Raw genomic sequence first — 22057 nt, forward strand, 5'->3', positions numbered from 1 at the left:
ACCTACGTATTGTGAGCTTGCGAGGAGGGTGAGGGAGATGTGAGTGATCGCATCTTACTGAGATAAGCAAGTGACATATGCGCCTCCGCTTGAAGTTATGTTTTTACATCGTGTTAGTGTTTGCTGAATAACATTAACACTCAGACAAGAATGTCATTGTTAACACTAACATTCCATGTAGGCCTAGTTAGTGTTTTTATGCAAGTGAAATCATTTTTAATTTAATTTACAGGTGTAAAATATGTTGGCCTATTTGCGGTATTGTTATATATTGTTCACTACTAGAGCTTAGATTGCTGCATAATGCCGCCTAATAGCTATTTTTCAGACTTTTCTCCCCCCCCCCCCCCTCCCCATCCAGTGACCCTATCAGGTGAGAAGCAACCGCTTTTCATGTTGTCAAATAATTTGAAAATAGGGGAGAATAAAAGTGTTTTTCTCAGCAAAGGCGTTTCTTTACAATTTTAGGGAACACCAAGGCTGGATAACCAACCGGGCTCTTAAGCTTTTTCAGAAGTTGTTAGGGCTGATGGTCCTAGTGGTTTTTTAAATGGAGCAACAAACATTATCTTTTGCTGTAGGCCACCTGTATGCCGGGAATAGGCTACTTAATAGTGAGGTAGAGTATTATAGGCCTAAATACAAAAATATAGTTATTTATACAAAATAAAATAAAAAAAAGAAAGTTATTTGATTAATCAAATGGCAATAATGGTCAAGGCTGGTCCACCAAATATTACAGTCTTGCTGTTTTGGAACTGTGGGAAAACGGAACAGCCTTCCTCTCTCAGGATACCCTCTTTGTAAAATGTTGATAGGTTCCCACACACACACACACACACACACACACACACACACACACACACACACACACACACACACACACACACACACAGCTCATGGGAACTAGCTGGCAAAGAGGGTCACTCAGAAGAACAATTCTAATCTGTGCTCCAGTCACTGTGGTGAAGTACAGGAAATAATAAAGATGGCTGTTTTCTTTGTCCGAAGTCCGAGTTGGTATGTGTGGTGTCAGCAGAGATCCAACAGCATTATAAAGGCCACACTAGAATGTATTTATTACATAAAAAGGTCCAAGTCAGAGAAAACATGATCAAAAACAGCTTGTATAAATATTTACATTTGCTGTAAGAATTTTCATACAAAATGCAAATATATTAATAATAGAGATATCAAAGCAGTGATACACTTCACAGTAATAACATCAACAGATAATACAAACTGTTGAGATATGTTATTCTAAAAGTAGTAGCACATTGGTGTATGGTATGGTTCTATTGCAGCCTTTACTTATAACCTTTTACCTTTACCTCTACATTCACTACAGTATTGGCAAATGTTCCCATAGTAAATCAACAACCGTAGTGTTGAACCCTCCCTTCTACACACACACACACACACACACACACACACACACACACACACACGCTACATTAGTGCGTACAGAGACACTCATACTCTGTCACTGGTGTGAGCTCTTCCTTCGAGCTGATGTTGAATCATAGACTTCAGAGCGCTGTACCTGCCGAAGTGAGAAAAGACACATGATTAAAGACTTTATCTCTGACTGACACACTCTTACACTTACACACAGGCACTCAAATACACACATTTTGGTACATACATATAAAAAAATAAATAAACTGAGTGTGACTAATAAACCTTTTAGTTTTCTTATTTCAAATCTTATTGAAAGACCAAAACCTACAATGTGTTACTTGGTATGTGGCTGACAAGATTTTAAGCAGGAAATTAAGGTACAACTGTTCAAAATAGTTACGAATATATAGTCTAATAAAATAAAAATAAAATAGGCATAAGTACAATTTCCAAACAGCAGGACACTGTAGTTTTAAGAAAACATTTCTCCAACAGGAGTAAACTGAAATTGTTGGGGACTGTTTCCATCTGTGGATATATACTTACGGCAGCAGAAGTATGCATGTGGGATTGCCTAAAATATAAACTACAGTTCCCATGTTTATTGAAATGAAGGAACATATCACCCAGTGCAACGATGTGGCTAATTAATATGTGTGGGACGACAAGGAGGGTCAGTGGCACAGAGGAATAAGCTAACAGGCAATGCTTGTTAGTAGGATCAATTCATTGTTGGTTTTGGTCTCACACACACACACACACACACACACACACACACACACACACACACACACACACACACACACACACACACACACACACACACACACACACACACACACACGTGTTACAGAAATCTCACTTAGATGAGTTTATGATTACACAATCTTGCAAACAGTGGGTTAAGACATGGACATGTTATTAAAGAAGGCTTTGTCTAGATTGTAACCAGAGTTTGCCGAGTAGAATGACTCTTGTCTTACTTTTTGGTCAGCTTGTTTATCTCACGTTGCTCTTCCTCTTTAAGTTTCTCTACAAAGCTGTCTAAAACAGGAATCTCAAACTTTATGTATTGGGCAACCTGGGGAGAAAAAGATTCAAACATATCATATTAGAAAGAGTGGGCTACACATATCCTTGATTACTTGCACCCATACTGTAGGCACACGGCAATTCATTCCTCTTTTCTCTGTCCAAATAAAAACATGAAAATAATAACAATAAAATAACTAGAGAATGCAATTTCTGAAGAAATTGTGATGTGAATGCTGTATGTTGAAACACTGATTGCTGGCTTGAATTGTGTAAGAAGACGGTGAAGCAGTGAGAATAGTTGGAAAAGTTGGAATCTTTTTCATTAGTATGACTGTCATTGAAAAGTTAATTACAGTAAAACCAATAAAGTTTCAAAGATGTGGAATATAATGATATCATATATATTTTTTTTAAAGCTGATGCTAAACGGGATTGCTGGCTTCAATTTGGATGAATGTGTTGACTGTGTTGAATATTTTCAAAAAGTATGAATGGTACTTAAACGTTGTATAAAACTCTCACTTAATGAAAGACTAACCATAATAATAATAATAATAATAATGAATAATTGACTATAAGTATAGAAGATAAAGAGAAGAGAGGAGGGGGAAAAGAGAGGAGGAGAGGAGGAAGAAAGGAGGAGAGGAAGAAAGAAGAAAACGAAGAAAGGAGGAGGAGAGAAAGAAAAGAGGATGAAAGAAAGGAGAGGAGAAAGGAGGAGGAGAGAAAGAAAGGAGGAGGAGAGGAAGAAAGGAGGAGGAGAGGAAGAAAGGAGGTCAGGAGAAGAGGAGTTGTCAGTTAACAATGTCATGTTGGCTGACTGAACAACAGACAAATAGGGTCAACGCAGAAATAAAAGGTGATTAAATAAAAACTACGGCTAGATATAGAGGTTATTTAGTTAGAGGATATAAGTTATTTAACTTGTGTTACTAAGTTGATCTGTATGAGAGTGATTCCAATCATAAACAGGTTTTATTTATTACTCAGTACAATCACAACATGGTGTCGGCCATCTTAGTCTATTGTTACATCAGTCCTGAAACAGGATACCTTTTCTTAGCGTGCTAAATTTAACCTAACTGTCATTGGTCCATTGTGTCATTGCGTGTCTATGTTAGGGACTACACAAAAAATAAAAAGGCGTCACTCATCCAGACCAACATGAGAGAACATAGAGAGTGGTGACAGGAGGCCCAGACTCACATCATATGTGACTTCCTCTCCCAGGTCGGCCTCTGTGATCAAGATCTTGGAGATTTTCTCACAGGGCCCATAAAGCACGCGAGCCACCAGCGGGTATTCACCATCCCTCAGTCGGGTCTTTTCTACAAGGACATAGACAAAGGACACAAGTGACCACAAACACACATAACACAACATTATTACTGACAAAACCACAATAAAAGTTACAACTTACCGCCAGACTCGTGCACCATATAAAGGACAAACTCTTCTGATTTATTCTCCACCTTAAAACGACACAAATACAGATCATTTCTAGTTTTACTGAAACACCTCTTGAGATGTAACCAGTATGTTACTGCTTACCCTAAACTTGTGTAGCAGCAGGTTGAGGACTTGTTCAGTCGTCATGGAGCTGTTCACTCGTACGTTTGTGACTGAACCATAGGCTGGAGTAAATACAGATGTCTGAAAGCAAGAGAAACAAACATGTAGAAATAACTGAGAGGGCACAACATAATATGAACTTTGCTTCATCAACACTTGAGTAGAGATTCCTGGACTTGAACATGTTGGACATTCTAAACAGGAAGGAAATCACTCAGTCTAAAGTTGGTTTCTGTTCAATAAAAACACACACATTGTATTCAGGAGAAACTGATGAAGGAACACAGTGTAACCTTGTACTCTGTGTACTCTCACATTAATGAAATCAGCCCACAGCAGGCTCAGCACAATTACAGGCACACCCACACAGGAAACGTCTGCCAATATGCAGCGGGAGATGTGTCAACAACGGGATACATTAACGTGTACTTGTGTGTGTGTCTGTTTATTGTACCTTGTGGTTGTAGAAGTGTCCGTTGATTGAGAACCTGTGTGTGCGCAAGCGCTGCAAATCTCTGGCAGTGTGTGTCTTCGACCTCCTCTGAACCCGCATGAAGGAAGCATCACTCCTGGTCCTCAGCAGCTGAGGAGAATCCTCGTCCTCCTGACTGCCCATGTCCTCACCTCAGGGTCAACAAAAACACACCTCACTTGACACATGCATCAGATGGTGCCTGTTTTTATATACTGTACATCAGCAGCTACGCATGGCAGTTAAACCGAATAAGAAAACACATTTGCAAATAGTTTTACACATAGTTTTTATTGTCTGGTCTGAGTTTGTAACCAGTAATTTTGATAATCACATATATTTGGAGGACGACATCTTAAATTACTTTTATTCAGTTAGTTCAGATTCATTTTAAGTAACTGAATCAATTAGTCCACATTTGTTTGTTTTGAGCTAATGAACAAAACTTCAGTAGCCCACTTTACAGTATTTTACAAAGAATCAAATCATTGACTAGATACTACAACAGTTTCCCAATTTGTTCAAAAAAGCCCCTCAATACTCTTTAAGCCAAAGCGGTGTTGGTTCTTCTTACCTATTTATTTCATTTATAAAAAATAACCAATATTTGAGACTAGTTTTATAGCCAGTATAGCCAATATTTTATGTTTTTGAAGAATCCTTTGAAGAATGTGTCTGTGTCCAACAAAGATACATGCTATCCTGCATCACATATTATTAGACATTATATGAGTGGCAGAAAGTGGCAAACTTCATATAAATAAAAATATAAAAAATATGTTGCCTAGTTTTCACCCTGCATGGTATGTATGATCATCACCATCACCATATTTTAAATAATGGTCATTGGTTTCAAAGTGTATGTTATTTTTTCCAATCCCATACAACGTACAAGGCTTTTAATGCAGACGCTAATGTGTATATTACTTTGTTGTAATATACACATACTATACATGTATGTATGTACATGTATACTTTTGCTCTCAAATTAAGATCTGGAGTGAGTATAAGTTCTATGAAAATACAACCAGTTGAGAGGGTTCAATGTTATCATCAGAATTTTAAATCCTCTAAGACCGTGATTCCCAATTGTTTTCTGCAGGGTCCCCCATTTATAGATACAAATATTTTCAATGTGTGAGTGTGTGAGAATGATTGCATGTGTATATTACTCACCAGCTGTCTCTGTACCCAGCAAGTTATTGTTTGACTCCATGGAGAACTGCTTTGCCACAGCAGATCTATCGTTTCTGTAGGAAGAAAGAGAAACAATGTGTTTATCGCTTGTTAACATTACTAACACTATATCTAGTACTACTTAAAATGCATCCAGGTGTTTTGCAAAAATAACATTTCGCTGATTTTAACTCATGGTCTACTTGCTAGCTTTTTTCCAGAGCTTTCAACTGTATCTTGATGAAGAATGTGAGATGCGGTTGATATCCTGGAAAAATCTAGTGGGTGGACCTTAAATTAAAAGAATAGTTCAACATTTTGGGAAATGCGCTTATTCGCTTTCTTCCCGAAAGTTAGATGAGAAGATTGATACCACTCTCACACAAGTGCCATATAAAATCTGCATACAGCCGGGAGTCAGTTAGCTTAGCTTAGCTCAAAGACTGGAAGCAGGGGGAAACAGCTAGCTCAGTAATTAGGCCTACGCTAGGTTTTTTTTTGTTTGGTTTTACCTTTGGACAGAGCCAGAGCTCTGTTTCTTCCTGCTTCCAGTCTTTATGCTAAGCTAACTAACTTAGCTAAATGCATTTTGAACTGCAGTTTCCAAGGTCAAGACTATTTTGATTATAGATTATTGCATCAATAATTTCCCTGATCAATTTATTCGTTTTGCCCATAAATGCTTGAAAATAGCGAAATTGTTTCGTTCAAATTACTTGTTTTTACATGACGGTCCGAAACCCAAATATATTCACTTTATTAGCCTATGTAACACACACATTTTAGAAGTTGGAAGCAGTGAATGTTTTGGACATATAAAATGTGTTGCCAATGCAAAAAGAAAAATAATGTGTGTAGGCCTAGAGCCTGAATTTTTCATGTTGCTCCTTGATTTCTTATTTAGTTTTATTTAATCATATTTCATTCACTGTTACATGCTTTAATGCAGGCTACAAAGTCAGTTTTAATTTAATTTAATTATTACTGAATTCAAAAGTATTGCCAAATCTTTAAAGCAACATCATACTGTTCTTTTTTGTAACATCTGGCCAGGGTCTACAGATGAAAACTAGCCTTTTGGTAAATTCTAACATATTTACAGCAATGTTCAAACCTATACATAATACAGGATGATGCTGGGGAACAAAAAGGTCAGTTGTTATAGTTTGACTTTCCCTGCTATTGTGCGAGAGGTCCCTGTTGACAGTATTGTAGTCACACAGCCAACATCTGTTTGTTCAGCACTCGAAGGCATCTGCGTGTCAGTCTGGGCCGCGTTGTCATACCGGTTGAGACGGAATCTTTCATTGTCGTCGTACATCTGAAGTCTGATTGGCCGGCGAAGACCCCAGTAGATGTTCAGCAACCCCTCGAGAATGAGCTCTCCATCCTCCTACACACACATGCACAAACACACATAACAAAAAGCATCAGCACTCGTGGTCAGGGGGGATATCCTGTTGGCCGCCAGCCACAGCGGCTCGATATCAGGTGTACGTGCAGGAATAGTCGCTCACAGCTAGAGGGTGAACCCTCTCATCTAGGAGAAACCCCGCCAGGTTTGACCCACCCTTTTTTACACAGTACAAGGGTGAAGTAACGTCTGAGAAGGCATCAATAATGAGAACAGAGACATAACTGCTTTGGGTCACGTACACACAGGGGAGACGTTTTGATTTCACAGAATTGAAACTCTAAATTTAGAAGAAAATGGTCACACTATGTGTTCTGAGTACAGAGATAAAACAGTGTCATTCTGTTTTGTGTCAGTGTCAGATTCTGCTAATGGAAAAGTCTATAAATCAATTTGTCACAGATATTTTAACACCAAAGTAAAAACTGAATCTAATTCTCAGAAGTCTGATCAGCGGATACACTGACTGCCAAAGTATTATAAAAGTGTTGACTTTTAATTTTTAATTGGAAAAGATTTTGATCTATTGTCTGTATTATATAACATACTGTATTTAGGTGGATATATGGGTGTATATATACATACTCTACAGTATATAGATGTAATTGTTAATCTTGCACCAGGCCTTCATTAATACAGAAGAGTATTCTTAACTGATCATTTTGTGTGTGTGTGTGTGTGTGTGTGTGTGTGTGTGTGTGTGTGTGTGTGAACCTTTTCTGTAAGCTTTGAAAAATTTGCCTGACAGAGAAAACAAATTAGACTTCAAAGATTTCAAATCTAAAAACTGAGGACAACTGATAAATAAAAACAGTTGTAGATTTAAACATATTGAGATTTAGGCCTAAATGCTGTCGACACAAACAGCTTATGGAGCTGAAGTAATTATTCATGCTGTGCCTCTAAATGTATGGATTTCATATTTAGACTGTTAATAGTTTCATTTGCATGGATAACTTGAGGCTAACAGTTACTTCTGATCGTAGGTGGTGGAATTAACAGGAGGCTTGTCAGTGGGAAATGTGCAAATTGCTAAAAGAATAATAATACTGGAGATGAACACAGTCAGTTTTTAGTACCATTTTTAGATAAATAATCAATTTAATACTGAACTGTCAGAGAAAAATAAGCAGAAAGTGGGGTTTCGGAGGTGAGACAGATTGGTCTCAGGAGCTTCATTGTTTCTGGAATATAAACATTCAGAGCAGCTGCACCACTGAACCTTGCTGACAGGCCACTCCTAAGTTTCCTGAACAGGCATGAGTGTGAGTAAGTTCAGCAGAACTATTTTTAGAAGTAGTGGTTAATCGCTCTGCTTCAGGGTGCCTCTATAAAGCCTGGATACACACTCCAGTCCAGTCATACTCAACTGAGCGGACTAGACATCACTCCGTTTCCCTCTGCATGTCAACCATACAACACAAGCATCAAAGGTGAGAGTGCTTCTTCATCTTTTTAATTATCAGCTGTTCTTTATTATAGAGGGCTTACATTTAGCCATTTCTACAACTTGATTTTAAAGGAATTGTAGCAACTTTATATTTTACTCGGTACAAACCAGACAGAAGATAGAAACACACAGCATGAAATAGAGTTAAATGTTTTGACAGTGGTTTTAATTCTTAATTGTAATTCACACTATCACACGAGGAAAGGTATGTACAGTTAGTAGTTCATCTGTTATATTAGAACAAAGCAAAAGGCTAAAAGACAGCAGGCAAAACAGCAAATGCAGATGCTGAACCAGGGTGAAGAGTTTTTAGCAGCACAGTGAAAGACCCTAATTAAAAAGATTTGTTTTTTAATAAATGGTTAAATTTATTTTATGTCATTGAAGTCTGTAGACAAAGAGCCAGTCTAACTATTTTATTTTTCCTCTCCCGCTGCAGCATGAAACGCAGATGGTTGTTACTTTCCCTGCCTCTCTTACCCACCATTACTGAGACGCTTGAGGACTTGCCTGTCCCCCCCTCATCTTCTCAATCTAGCCAGAGCTCCCAGTCTCTAGAGGACTACATGACTAGTATCCAGGCCCTTGCCCGCCCTGTTGAGGCCCCGAGATGTGGCCCCGTCAGACTTCAGAGGCCCCCCAGGCTGTGGCAGTACTCGTTTTTTTCATCCCCTCGCAGCTTTCCTTGCACACCAAGGACTTCCAGACATTACAGTCTGAGTCTTAACAGTGCAGAGGATTTTTCTCTCAAGATGGCCAGAGAAAAAGACTGCAGGGGCAAAGATCCCTTGGACTGGCTGTTTGGACAGATAAGGACTTGAAGAGAGATGTTGTTGTGGGATGCCCTTTGGTGGAATATCTCATAGTCAAACAAGCAGGGAAGAGCCTGCTCTGTTTATGAAGATTAAATCTACGCAACGTATGATGGGACTTGTTATCATGATTAAACAAAGAAAAAATAACCACATGGCTGAAGAGAATAGTGAAGATCTATTTCTATGCACTGAGGATTGAAGTCTACATGTTTACGTTGGATATTTTGTAAAGACGTTAAGAATATAGTTTTCTAATAAAATACTAAAATAATCATGAAGATGTTTCTCTGCTGTTTCTGAACTTACTCTACAAAAGAGCTAAATATCATCACATCTCAATCCACTTGAAAATAGAGCAGAACTATTTCAATAAAATGATTTGCAACAATTTCAATAATTATTTAATCCTTAAAGTAATTTGTCAAGCAAAGCAAAATGCAAAACAATTTCTGCCATAAACTGAATCGTGATAGGCAGTTTTACTATTTTATCATAAAAGTAATAGTTGAAATGCTGCTGCCAAGGTTGCATCCATGTATGTAGTAAAATACTGTGGGAGGTTGTATCTATAGGCCAGTGGTGGAATGGAACTAAGTGATACTCATATACTGTACTCAAGTACATTTTTGATGTAGGCTAGTATTTGTATTGTATGCTACTTTAACAGCTACACTAGACTATACTCTACTACATTACAGAGGGGAATGGTGTACATTTTACATTTTACATTTTCTACACTACATTTATTTGACTGTTTAAATCACTAGTTCATTTTCAGATCATACTAGTGGTGGGAAAGTAATTATTACTCAAGCTCTCTATGTTAGTATTTGAGTGTTTCCACTTTCTGCTACGTTATTGTTCTACTTCCTTACATTTAAGAAATAAATATTGGACTTTTTAACTCCACTACATGTATTTGATACTGTTAGTTACTAGTTACTTTTCAGACTCATATTAATATTACAAAATTTAATCATCAAATTAATCATGATATATTATTATAGATAGATTGGAAAGGGCATAATGCCCCGGAGCATATTTACAAACTACCCAGCTGTGTACAAAGCATATTTAGAATTAGCCCCACAATTACTAGCTGCAACATTAAAGTAATGTAGATATTAAGGCAGCAACAATTCATATATTATAATGTATATAATGATATTATAATGATATTATATACATTATTCTGAAATGGGCCATTCTGCATAAAGATTACTTTAATTTTTGATACTTCAAGTCCCACTGTCATCTAGTGGTAATCAATGGCGCTACAGTGGTGGCATTTTAAACTTAAAAGTACATGGAACAGCCACTAGAGGGAGCTGCATGCACATAGATCGATATTTGGGATATCACAGCAGACAGGCAGAGGCAAATACCAGTGTTAACTTATCCGACGGAAAACTTTTGACTACACCACAATATTATCTGACAATTAAATTAGAGGCTAAAAATCACATTCATTTAATGAGAGGAACAATGTTTACAGCCCTTGCTAAAGTGCTCTTGAGCAAGACTGCTGCTGAGCAGTGAAAGGAGAACATACCTCCAGCTATCAGCATCTACATGATTACAGCTAACACAGTTGTACTCTTAGTAGGCATTCGTGTTAGAGCTTGTTTTCAAATAAACCACCTGACATTTCAACACACAACATGACTAGCACACATCACCTGACCCCACCTGCAGAGCGTGGTCATGATGTCATTTTAAAACAACAACTTACAATTCTACTTCTTTTTTCACACAGAAACGGTTTGCATTAGTCTGTGGATAATCAATAGAAATTATTAAAAACAGACATGTCAGGTATATTATGATCACGGTAAATGCCTGTCTGTCTGGGAATGATAGTGCATGTCTACAGCTGGCTTTTATTTAAACTCTTCCATACAGTCACTGTATTTTCTAGAAATTCACATTAGGAGTTTCCAAATGTTGGTCTTAGGCCAGCTTCCAGCCCAAGAATGTCACTGCTGAGTAATGTTTTGTCCCTCTTATCCACAAAAAATCTAATGAGTCAGTTGTGAGTAACATTTTGCCTCACTCCATCAGCTCGAACAATGTCATTATATCATGTTAAGCATACATTATTACAGCAAGACAAGAGACAATTTTACATAAATGAACACTTCACCCACTCCTATATATATATATATATATATATATATATATCATATGTTATAGTGTGACATGTATAGTGTTTTCACAATGCTATCACAATGTATTTGTACCCTAACAATACAGTATCAAAAAATTTCATTTAGTGGCTGTTTGGAAGCTTTCGATCGTATGCACATGATCTTCTTCAGCAGATGCTGTTGCCCAGTTGTCACGATCGATGTTCACATTTTTATGGACACCTCATCGAGACTGAAAGTTTATTTTTGACATTACAGAAAGCAGTTGACAAACCAACCTCACAAAGAGGTCCATGTAGTAGTTGTTCTGGAGCTTTTGATTATATCACGCAACCTTCAAATCAATCAAATTATTAGTTGTCACTTGAAATCATATACAAATACTTCATTTCTGTGAAATGCTGTCAGTTTCTTTCATTTATTTACTTAAAAACGGATTTTCTAACATCTTCGACCAACAGCTACTGAATGGACTTGTGGCGAGATTGTTTTGCTAGCTGCTGCAAGGTCAAGAATGAACTTTCAATCTCAAAAAAGTTTCATTAGCTTCAACTTGTGATTCTGGCTCTCATGCAGCGTTTCAGTAAAACTAAACTGCTAGCAATTGTTGTGTCTTGGTTGGCGTGCTGCGTTGCCGATGTGTGGAAGAGGAACTTCGCCGACACCGTTTCTTGATTATAAATAGGTTTATTACATCAAATAATTCAGCATTAATTTACAAGCTTCTGCAGGAGCTCGGAGATGCGACCAACCCAATCTTCAAATATTGTCGCTCTCAAGTTCTGCGGTTATCACATGGTATTTATCTGTGCAGTTTGTAACCTAAAGTGGGGGTGTGAGTATATGCTTGGAGTAGGGAACTGACTATTAAAGGCCCCATACATGGTATAGCTCCAACAAAATATTTTCTTATATCTTCTAAATATCTTCTGTCTGGGGGCCCTTCTAATGTTAACAGTTTCCAAATGTTTCAGCAACAGTAGGGTAAAGTTCATAGGAATTCCCTTATATGGCAAACCTTAAGTCAAAATTGTAAATCTTCAGACACCACACAATGCTCTCATTGCACAATACCTACAGAAATATATAGGATTTAGGACTGAGTGTTGCACCTGAGCTCAGTGTTCCTGACAAGTGTTCCTGTATCTTTAAGTATTTATGTTTTATATTAATATCTTGGACATTATCAAAACAATGTGGCTAAAAGATATTGTTAATATGATTACAGTTAATATTCGATTAACAATCAAGAAAATATATTGTTCTTGACAAAAGAGCTGATGCTATGCATCATATAAAGTAAGCTTCTACTCGTGAAGTGAGTCATTTTTTTCTGTTCTGGCTAATACCCTTCACTCCTTTTTTGTCTGTTTTCTATATTTCTCACCAAACATATACTGTAGAATCGCCAGCTGTCTCTTTTTACATCCTCCTTTTACAGCACACTTGAGAAATATTAAGATAAGCCTATTCTGTCTGAACTGAATCTACGTTCAACGTTTTGGTTGAATTACAAACTTACATTTTTATCAAAGTTAAAAGATGACCCCCTGTTAAAACCCCACATTAAAGCTTCATGGCCTATTACAAGCTACAGTAGTGTAATGCAATGTGTATGTTGCATGTACACATATTATGTCTGTGACTGTGGGGGGATTTTCCCAGAAGAAAATGTAGAGTCTGGCTGGTGGGACCAAAAAGAGGCTCGCTCTCTCTCTCTCTCTCTCTCTCTCTCTCTCTCTCTCTCTCTCTCTCTCTCAACACAAAGGGGAACTCCTGACCATAAAACCCATAGAATGGTTATCAAACAAATAACCAGACACACCACAACAGCAAAATGTTTACTGTGGAAATACTTTGCTTAGCAGTTAGTGTATATGACTGGAATCTGAGACTCCTTCCATTTTTTCCCCCGGTTTTTTTTGTGGTTTGTTATCCATTTGGCATGTTGGAAAAAACCCAGGAATGGCAGGTCTGTGCTCAGAACTGCTGCCACATTGGGAGCTTATTTGGTTCCAGTACTTTATGTCCTCATTATCTGCCTGAAAATCAAAGTGCTGGTTTAACTGGTTCAAGTTTTGTTATGTGTGCGAGTGCGACTCATTACACAACACTGTATGTCCTGCAATCCAGCATGCCCAGACGTACCACCAAACAATCTCCCTGTTTATCTTTTTATTTCTGCCAGCATTCTCTCCTGTCAGGTATCTGAGTTTGTCTTACCTCGCGAGTCCTCAGCTGGAAGTTTTTCCCTTCGTGGTAACAGTTGTAGGTCCTAAGCAGTGACAAGATGTCAGACCTGAATTTGAACACAAAACCACAAAGGGTAGATTAGCACTCATGGATCTCACACAACACAATGCAAGCAGTGATGAAATCTAATACATGCAATCACCATCGTAATTGTGCTTGATCTTATGTGATTACTGTGAGTGAACTAAAATGACTTACTTTGGTATAAGTTTCTCTTCACTGAGCTTCACGTAGGTCTGACGCTCACCCATTCTGAATAGAGCCCAGCTGTGGCAGAAAAGCATGTGTAAAATCTTAACTAATGACTGAGTCTATATAAATGATGATGTGCATGTACAGTTAACCTTAATTATTCCCAGAGAGAAAATTTCTTTTGACTACAGTATGTGCTTTTAAAAAGATGATGGACTAACAAAAACTTTGAATATAAAATACAATGAATATAAAATATGCACATTAGTTTAATGTGCTGTCATGATTCATTTTTGATGGGTTGTTGACACAAAGCCAACAGAGTAACATGTTGTGGCAAAGCTCAACAAAGCCCGGAAAACACTTCTCTCATTCAAGGGTACTCCCGTTACTGTGGCATGCTTTTTATAAACTGTTAGCATCATAATGATGAAAAGAAACACTACTCAGTCATCTCTGTTTCTAAAGCAAACAACCAGTGTGCAACACCAGTGTCTTTTTTTGTCCAATAAATGTAAAACTGTAAAAACAAAAGGACACTTATTAATCACTGTGTCCTTCAGGGTTTCAAGTCTTTTATGACAAGACAGAGGAATGGTGTCCCTGATTCCTGCATCCTCCTGATATTTTAAAGTGAAAGTGCCATGAGGGAATTTCCTGGTTTGGAAAGCCCAGCTCTGAGGGTGTGGGGGGAGGTGCAAGAGTATAAAACGGCTACATGTGGCTCAGGGACTCAGTGTCAATGCTCAGCTCGTCTCCAGTATGAAGCTTAATCCTCAGTCAGTCTGTCAGCTCATTTTCATGAACCTCTGTTGTCTGCTGATCACAGGTAAGAATCATCTATGCTTATATTTGTGTATTCTGGATAAGAAAATCTGGATAGCTGTTTTACTTGGGCAAAGCTGTCCGAGCATGTTAACACACAGTAACGTAATATCTATTTGTGTTTAACTGTATTGAATTAACCTTTAACATTGTAACACTGTTACATTATCTGTGTGCAGTGACAGAGTCAGACAGCACGTTTGTCCCGGGAAGATGTTTGTGTCCGCAGATGCAACAAGGTGTCAGAGGGCAACTGAAAGAGCTCACAGTCTACCCAAAAAGCCCCAGCTGTGACAAAGTCACAGTAATGTGAGTACCAGATCCTGCACGCGCGCACACACACACACACACACACACACACACACACACACACACACACGTCCAGATGAGTAACTGTGTGGGTTTACATGTGTTTTTCAGAGTGACACTAAAGAACAATGATCCAGTGTGTCTGAATCCAGAGGCACCGATGGGCAAACAGCTGATTCACTGCTGGAATAGGTAAGAGTCTGGATCAGTGAACTAGTAGACACACACTCACTCAAGGCATGCACAGCAACTGGGTTTTATAACGGATTCTTCAGCTTTGTCAGTATCATGTAATCCTTCAATTCATTTGCACACAACAGCAATATTCTTCTTACACGACAGATTGCAGAATCGTGCGTCCTAACTGGTTAGAGAAGAGTTCCACCCGTCTTCATATTTCCTGTAAATAGCTGCCAACAGTATCTTATTTGTTGCCAAGGCAGTTCTTGTACTAACAAAGCACCTTGTTGAGCAGTTCCTTGATTTTTTCTCAACATGCTTTGCTACTTGTGAGACAGAAAAGAATAACAGTTAGTGCCTCTCACAAAGTGGTAATCAACTAATTTTGTATTAGAATCCAAGTGTTTCATGCTTTCCTTTCTATGATGGATTCTGTCATAAAAGCTTTTCATGCCAAAACAAACATTGTGTCCAAATACTGATGCGTGCTACATGAGTATCAATTCACAGCCATTCCTTTAGGCTAAAGTTTGTAATTCTGTGTGTGTTTTCCAGAGCTCATAAGATGGGTCGTGAAGTGAAGCTGTGCCTGAAGAGGAGGAGGAGGGGAGGGAAAGGAGGTCAGCGCCAGCGCTCTCGACAAAGGAGCCGCCACAACAGGAAATCTTCATCCTCTAAATAGTCAACCAGCCTGACAAATGATACAAAGCCACTATACGGAGAGAAGCGTCTACATGCTGATTCTTGCCACACTGTGGACTCCAGGTGTTAAGAAAAACAGCATGTAAACTACACTTTTTTCTATAAACGTTGCACAGCTCCGACATCAGGCTCCTATATATTGTTGTCTGAGCTGTACATGAAACCCTCTTTGTAGGCCAGCAGCAGGGGGCTTTATTGATTGTGTGCAAATAACTGATGTAATGCTGAAAACTGAGCCCTGGAGGCTAAATGTTAACAATTTAAGCTTTAAAACGGTCAATGTATTGTTTATGTGTAGTTCTGTGTATGCAGCTGGAAAAGCTAACTGAAGAGACTTAGTTGGTTATTTATTTTTATATGAATATGAGCATTTTTCAGACATTGTTTTTTTTAAAATAAATATATCAGAAACAATAGGGTGGCCTTGCGTGGTATTTATTGTTAAAACCCCTGATTTTCTTTAGAACTGAATAATGGGAAAGACGATTACTTCCTTGACAGGGTATGAGAGGTCACTTAACCCACAGCCTGAGCTTTAGTTAATAAACTACAGGATGTGAGTCAGCGGCAGGCACAAAGAAAACATGTCAACATCTGCACAAACATCCAGCTAACTGTGTGTTGTATTATAATGTGAATGTATAAATATCTCTTTCCATGGCACTCTGTAAAATCCACAGAGGTGACCAATTGATATAAGAGCATTTGCTGGAGGTGTTTTGGAGAAAACATTGCACCAAAATTGTACATATCACAGATTATAGTTTTACTCACTTTTATGGACTAGCCTACTGTTGGTTAAAGTGATAAGTGAATGTAGTTGCACAACTGAGACATCCAGGTGATCAGGGCGTGGGCATGGACTGTGAAAGTGAGTGCTCTATGATTTCTTGTAAAGCATGTGACAAGAGCGCACACACACACACACACACACACACACACACACACACACACACACACACTTTGGCCTAATTTTGCCGTGCACCCACATAAATCTGGGTAATGGGAAGTGAATAACTAAGGGATATGCTAACCTATGGGCTCTTGCAAAACTGATATATTATCCTGTTAACATAATGTGCACAGGGTAGTAAAATGGAAAGTGAAAGTAAACTGCTAAACAAGGCTGCCTTTGTCCCAGGCCGAGCCAGGTAATTTAAGGGACTTTTCATATCTAGTATGTCATCGATAAATACAAATGCAAGCAGTTGGGTGCCTTTGAAGTCAAATAGGTGACGAAGTTAGACAGAATGCTGACTAAAAGGAACTGTTAACAGCTGTCAAGATAACTGTACTGTGCAACAGAAACACCCTCAAAATCCAGTACTTTATCATTTATATAGAAATCGTACATTTTTAACACCACTATGTTTATGTGACAGCTGTAGTTACTTTACAGATTAAGATGTTCCACACCAAATCTAGACCATCATCTTATTACATAAATTACATTTGTTATTCAATTAGTTCTTTCTCTGAAATTTATTTTGAACATGTAAAAGAAAACAATATAGTATACAATAATAGGTCTATAATAAACTCAACAGCATATCAAGAATTAAAAATTATCTCTACCAAATATAACATTAACATGCTGCTTAATGAGTCAGTAGTAATATTACAAAAACAATTATACAAATACTCAAATACACTTACTGTAACACTGACAGGGGCTATTCTGCAGAACACTTTTACTTCTGATACTTTTTGCAAATACAGTTTTTTTTCGATTGCTAAATGACTGAAGCCCCATGGGCAAAACTTAAACTACAGTCTGCATTACCAACAGTCACCTGAGCTAACACACCTGCATAACTCATTCCAAGCAACACAACTCTTTACACATGTCTCAAAACAGGCTCAGTGCAGCCGAACGCTCAGAACAATCCTCATCTAGATAACACACACCGTCACTCAGAACACACAGAGTAAAAACACTAGCATCAAACACCAATACAGAAATTAAAACACTTTTAATCTTTACAGTTTGAATAATTTAAGTGATTTTACACTAATCAATATTTGCTATAAGAAAAGAGTGAAATTATTTTCTTTCCTTTTTTTTAATTATTATTATTATTATTATATTAAGTTTTGAGGTAAACAAGAATGAATGAAAATCCTCAGTTTGCTTACCTACAGTAAATATATATATATATATATATATAAATGTTACAAACTAAAGGTACGTAATAGTCCAGAAGTTTTACAAGTTTTTTTTTATCAACAAATTGCATGTCTTCTCTTGCCATGAACCTACATTAGCTCTAAATACAAATGACCATGGTGTTCCTATACCTCCATTACTTTGTGATAAACAGTAAGTGCGCAGTTTTACTATAATAAAGGAAGTGTTTTTCACATTTTCACAGCTGTGTATGTAACGTCAGACATCTTACCTGGACATATTGGTCTTTTTTGCTCTTTTACCTGTTCACTGTTTCTCTCAAACGGTACAATGTATAACTGTTCTTGTTATAACATTCTTATTTGGTGTTTATTTATTTTCAAAAAAGGCTTTATGAGCCTTCCCTATATACAGTATGTGTTCACTAAAACAAGAAACCATTGCAATCAGGAGTGTTTGAAATGCACCAGGCTGAAATCCGTACTGTTTTGAATGCGTGGTTAACAGTTTTGACAGCAGTGCTGTAAATCCACAGTGTTGTGCAGGTTGTGGTGAAAGCCATGGGACAAGTCTGTAGAGTTTTGAAAACTGTGTTCAAGCAATGAAAAACATACCACAGTTTGGTCCACATGAATTGCTGCTGTGCAGACTGTAGTTAGAGTTTTGCACGTTACTCCAGTTGTGCCCACTGTCGTCTAGCCATCGAAAAAAACCTCTGTACTTTTACTGAAGTAGAATGTGGACTTGTAACTGAGTAGTTTAACAGTGTGGTATTGCTACTTCTATTTAGGTAAAGGATCTAAAGGTTCTTCTTCCACCACTGTTAAAATCCCATTTAATTGCGTTAGTTTTTTTTATATTATTACATATCTTAACATTAGCTACCAGCTAAGAACGAATGTTTACCAAACTTGTTTACACCTTTACTGCAGACTTGCTTAACCTTTTCTTCAACACACCACACACATCTTCCTGTAATTAAAAGGTAATCACATGACTGAAAGAGCAAATTTGCAGTTGAAAATTATTGATTACCGACTTTTATGGTAGAGTGTTTTTTTATTTCTCTTAACACTGTGTAATGGTATTGTATTAATGTTTGTGCTATCCGAAGTTTATAAGGTAACATGAAATTGAGTACTTACATTTATAGTCATTTACAAGTCTGAGTTTTGGTCTGACAACTGTGAGATTTTCTTTTTCTGTTGACAGAATTAGAAAAAAATTGGCAGTTATTAAAACCTACATAGAAAGGTTGGCAGATTATAAGAGTAGAAAGTATGAACTCACACTGACAGTTTACATTTGAACACAAGATTCTAATGCACAGTATCTATAATATCTATATCTATCACTGGGTCCAAAATCATGATGTTGGTGCTATGATGCTGCCACCTAGCGTCTAAAGCATTATGTACAATGAACTTCATCCTGATCTATAAAGTGTAGCAGCATAGCTCAATCTCCATCTAGTGATGGAAGAGACACTGTTCAGTTTAACTTGGATTATGATCTCTGACACATGCAGGAACACAGCCAGCAGGACAGTGGACAGTGGACAGTTGTACTTTGGAGCTTTTCATGTAGTATTTAAAGTGCTAATGGCTGAGTTATTAGTTGGGACTCTCTGTACTTTCTCAGATTATCCATTTAGTTGCAGAGCATAATTTGGTCACATTTGGTCAAGAAAAGAGGTTAATAAGTAGGCTGAATGATGTGTGCATTATTTAATGTAGATGCAGTTCCACTTTGATATACTTCATTTTGATCTATTACTGACCCAATCATGATAAACAACATGGTTCATCAAACCCTTGTTTATTTGTTGTTATTCTTAAATGCAAATGAGGTTAATATTTTCCAAGAGTTAGCTCTGGTACACAGGAAGTAATTCTCTCGCATTTCCTGCAGCTGAAACAGAAGTTTCTTAGGGGCAAAAACAGAAGAACAGAAGAAACCACCACAAAAACCAGGAAACAGACTGCCCAGTACTGACCACAGCACTGTCTGACTGGGAAGTGATCTCTGGGAGGTGTGGTGCAGATTCAGCTGAACAATGAACACAGAGCACGAAAGATTACATATACACACATATATACACACATACATATATACACATATATATATATATACATACATATATATATATATATATATATATATATATATATATATATATATATATATATATATATATATATATATATACACACACATACATAATCTTCATACAACTGAAGATTCAAATCCAAACTCTTCCAATGGACTTATTCATCATCTACATTAAAAAATCCCCAACATATTTATGTTAATTACTTAGGCAATAGAAGCACCTATCAGCCTACTGTCCTCCCTATAATGACCTCTGCCCAGCTTCACTTTCATCCAAGGAAACTGCTCATAAAGTATAGGTGCATAATGGGATGGTCTGTCTATCTGTCTACACACACACACACACACACACACACACACACACACACACACACACACACACACACACACACACACAATAATGGGTGTTTAAATATTCCATTACTTCAAGGAAGCATTTCTGTTGTTTCTGTCACCATTATTATGAATTATTCAGCCACCACACATGGCTGCACAGGAAATGGACCAAATACTTAGAGCTGTGCAAAGAAAATAGGGGTCATTGGGTGATCAGATTTGGGTGAATTTACATAATCTGTCTCTTCTCTTCTTGTTGTGACCACCTTTGTGTGACAGCTCATTCGCTGGACAAAGAACCAATGCAAGTATGTTAATTGGTTTGATCATCGCGAGAATAGTATCCAATTATCGCACCTACTCTGGCAGCTGCGCCCGGAGACAATCCCATTCCCACGCGTAAAATGGACAGCTCCAAATAACGCACATACTTAACCTTTCCGCTAACTAAATTGAAGGACAAGCACATACTGGAGGGAGACATTTAGCAGTAAATCACTTGATGAAATATTCTAAAATGCAAACAACTGAATTTACACCGTCAGTAACCTGCATCCAACTTCAGAACATCTCTTGTCATCGGAGCATTATGTTGTTTCGCATCGGTAAAGTTCCTTCCCTCTTGATCTTTTTGTGTAAAAATATCCTGCAGTAAGTTTGATCCGTTTGGTTTCTTACCATAGCAGACTGCGTCCTCCTTCTTCTTCCGTGTATCTACCAGCGGTGTATCCCGCGTATCGTTCGTTTTCTCTCTTCGTGCCTCCCTGGTCGTGCGATATTCAGAGCTGGAAGATAAAACTGACAACAGGATGATCCAATAGAAGAGCGCGCTTGTACGCCTCAGCCATTCAGCGTTGAGCGTGGGCGGGGCGAACAGAGTCAGGGATACATAACCATAGCGCATAACTCTCTCCTCTTGATCAAGGTGCCTTTGCCTCAGCCTCATCAGTCACATCCATCAGTTGAAACTTTTTTGTTTCTTTTTTTACTGATTTTGTTAGTTTTACCTATAATCTACTGGAAAACTCAGGTTAGAGGTAACATTGGAATATGTTCATTGATGTGTAAAAATGCACATGAAACGTATATTTTGGATTCTGGGCACTTCCCTGTTGACCACAGAGTACAATTTGGTTTTTCAATGCACACCCATGTCGTGTGTTTTTTTTTACATTAGGAGGTGAAGGATTTGATTGACCCTTCTTAGCTAATTTGTGCTGATTTGTTATTTAAACTTGTGATGTTTTTTTCCTGTGTCATGCTTAAATGTTAGGAGTTACATGCTTTTTCATAGTTTGTTGTGTTTTATTTCATTTCATATTTCTCCTTTTTTTTGTTTTGTAAATTTATAAGTGTTATGTGTATGTTGTTTGACAGAATGACAGAAAACAAACAATACAAAGAACCAGTTCTCTTCATTCTGTTTTCTGCCTTCAGTGATAAGAAAAATCTAATTCCTTTAGCACAGCCACCACTAAAGTACTAATCCTGTTTTTTTTCTCCAGCTCAGCAGTAAAGGAAGAAGTCGCTGTGACCTG

At 37.7% G+C, this 22057-nt stretch overlaps 2 protein-coding genes and 1 long non-coding RNA gene across 4 annotated transcripts; 2 read left to right on the forward strand and 1 right to left on the reverse strand.

Annotated features, from left to right (window-relative positions):
• Window positions 1–1052: 1052 nt before the first annotated feature.
• Window positions 1053–21286, reverse strand: rassf4a (Ras association domain family member 4a). 2 transcript variants are annotated; one of them, XM_078273493.1, is made up of 12 exons: window positions 21198–21286; window positions 19217–19273; window positions 13934–14002; window positions 13706–13781; window positions 6943–7049; window positions 5657–5730; window positions 4463–4632; window positions 3988–4089; window positions 3857–3908; window positions 3643–3764; window positions 2385–2482; window positions 1053–1543 (listed from the first exon to the last, which is right to left on the reverse strand). In XM_078273493.1, exons 3-12 carry the CDS (start codon window positions 13984–13986, stop codon window positions 1474–1476), a joined length of 924 nt encoding a protein of 307 aa, XP_078129619.1. In that variant the 5' UTR covers window positions 13987–14002; window positions 19217–19273; window positions 21198–21286; the 3' UTR covers window positions 1053–1473. The 2 variants fall into 2 exon arrangements, with proteins under 2 accessions (XP_078129619.1, XP_078129620.1); XM_078273494.1 differs by lacking the exon at window positions 19217–19273 and having other exon boundaries at window positions 21198–21276.
• Window positions 8351–9723, forward strand: LOC144532628 (uncharacterized). Its single transcript, XR_013503366.1, has 2 exons — window positions 8351–8503; window positions 8960–9723. It is a non-coding gene; the product is annotated as an uncharacterized LOC144532628 (long non-coding RNA).
• Window positions 14646–16359, forward strand: LOC144532704 (growth-regulated alpha protein-like). The gene is made up of 4 exons (XM_078273621.1): window positions 14646–14756; window positions 14932–15061; window positions 15173–15253; window positions 15797–16359. The coding sequence occupies exons 1-4, from the start codon at window positions 14690–14692 to the stop codon at window positions 15921–15923; spliced, it is 405 nt and encodes a 134-aa protein (XP_078129747.1). The 5' UTR covers window positions 14646–14689; the 3' UTR covers window positions 15924–16359.
• Window positions 21287–22057: the final 771 nt, after the last annotated feature.

The sequence above is a fragment of the Sander vitreus genome, chromosome 17 (assembly GCF_031162955.1).
Source record: "Sander vitreus isolate 19-12246 chromosome 17, sanVit1, whole genome shotgun sequence".
In the NCBI taxonomy this organism is placed as follows: Eukaryota; Metazoa; Chordata; class Actinopteri; order Perciformes; family Percidae; genus Sander; species Sander vitreus.

Excerpts from the sequence above, each read along its gene's own strand:
- rassf4a (XM_078273493.1), bottom strand. The coding sequence starts at position 13,986 with ATGGGTGAGCGTCAGACCTACGTGAAGCTCAGTGAAGAGAAACTTATA. Across the intron at positions 7,050-13,705 it reads TCCAGCTGAGGACTCGCGAG|GAGGATGGAGAGCTCATTCT; the intron begins GTAAGACAAACT and ends ATGTGTGTGTAG. Across the intron at positions 3,909-3,987 it reads TGCTGCTACACAAGTTTAGG|GTGGAGAATAAATCAGAAGA; the intron begins GTAAGCAGTAAC and ends TGTCGTTTTAAG.
- LOC144532704 (XM_078273621.1), top strand. The coding sequence starts at position 14,690 with ATGAAGCTTAATCCTCAGTCAGTCTGTCAGCTCATTTTCATGAACCTC. Across the intron at positions 15,062-15,172 it reads TGTGACAAAGTCACAGTAAT|AGTGACACTAAAGAACAATG; the intron begins GTGAGTACCAGA and ends TGTGTTTTTCAG. Across the intron at positions 15,254-15,796 it reads CTGATTCACTGCTGGAATAG|AGCTCATAAGATGGGTCGTG; the intron begins GTAAGAGTCTGG and ends TGTGTTTTCCAG.